Here is a 1,045-nt window from a genome sequence, read left to right on the forward strand (position 1 = left end):
GGGGCTAGCGCGGAGCAGCGCCGCCCCGCCGCAGGGAGGAAACCCGGCCTCTACTCCACCTTCGCCTGGCGCGGAACCAGCCTCGTCCGCCTCAGCGCTGTGGCGTGCGAGAGGGACCCCGCACCCCTCCGCACACACACCTAAGTTACCTCAGTGCCGTCTCGCGGCTGCTCCCATCCCCTCGCTCCCCGCCAGGCTCCCTCCGTCCTCTCTCCCTCACAGCAGGGTGAAGAAATCTGCTCCCATGCCTGCAGGCACCCTGCCAAGTACCACTCTTACATCGTTCCCGGTTTCCTTCCCCACCGTCCCAGCCCACCGCTGGGAGGATGCTCGCCCCGTACCTACTTGGCTCCTGTCAGTGTCCTCTTAGACCAATTAAATAGTTGGGAAAATTGTATTAATAAAAGATAGCACGTTTATCCAAACAACCTTGTCTGCTCCTTACTCACTGAGCTGCCTTGTTCATCAGCTTCTGACGGCTGCTGAGAAAAGGTGGGGGTGTCTCTTGGAGGTAGTGCTGGGGGCCGCGGTTCTTCATCAACGCTAGGTTAGGGGGGTTAACCTTCCGGCCCGCAGGCCTAATGCAGGCCGTGGAGCCATAACGACCAGCCCCCAGGCAGAGCCAGCCTTTGGGAAACCAGACTCGGGGAAGACGTGTCTTGCACTGACCTGACAGTTTCTGCTGTATCCTAAAAGCCCTAGGTCCTTTCAGGAGAGCAACATTTGGCCTGGCACAAGAGCTAGCACTTCTGTGTAGCATGCTCTGAAGTTCGCTACTGTTGACATGCATCTGTGGTGTTCGTTTTGTTTTTAAAACGACTTTCAATCAACGAAAAAAATAAAAAGTTTTGTATAAAAACACTGTCACCATATTTAGAAGCTCTCCTAGCCTTTTTTCAAGCCAAGCCCCAAAGAGCCAGTGGAGTCAAACTACAGCTTTAGCTGTATACCTTCTTAAATGTTAACTGCATTTTAAAAAGTCTTCAGTTTTTTAATGGCAACTTATGTAAGATACTCCGTGTGTGTGTGTGTGTGGGGGGGGGGG

The 1,045-nt window shown here is 53.6% G+C and overlaps 1 protein-coding gene across 1 annotated transcript in view; it reads right to left on the reverse strand.

The window, feature by feature from the left end:
• Positions 1–538, reverse strand: part of NSUN3 (NOP2/Sun RNA methyltransferase family member 3) — a 72,165-nt gene extending 71,627 nt beyond the window's left edge. The window contains exon 1 of the mRNA XM_025216247.1: positions 450–538. Coding sequence (XP_025072032.1) covers positions 450–538 — 89 coding nt within the window. The remainder of the gene's footprint in view (positions 1–449) is intronic.
• Between the last annotated feature and the right edge of the window lie 507 nt (positions 539–1,045).

Source organism: Alligator sinensis, unplaced genomic scaffold, assembly GCF_000455745.1.
Source record: "Alligator sinensis unplaced genomic scaffold, ASM45574v1 scaffold1217_1, whole genome shotgun sequence".
NCBI classification, from domain to species: Eukaryota; Metazoa; Chordata; order Crocodylia; family Alligatoridae; genus Alligator; species Alligator sinensis.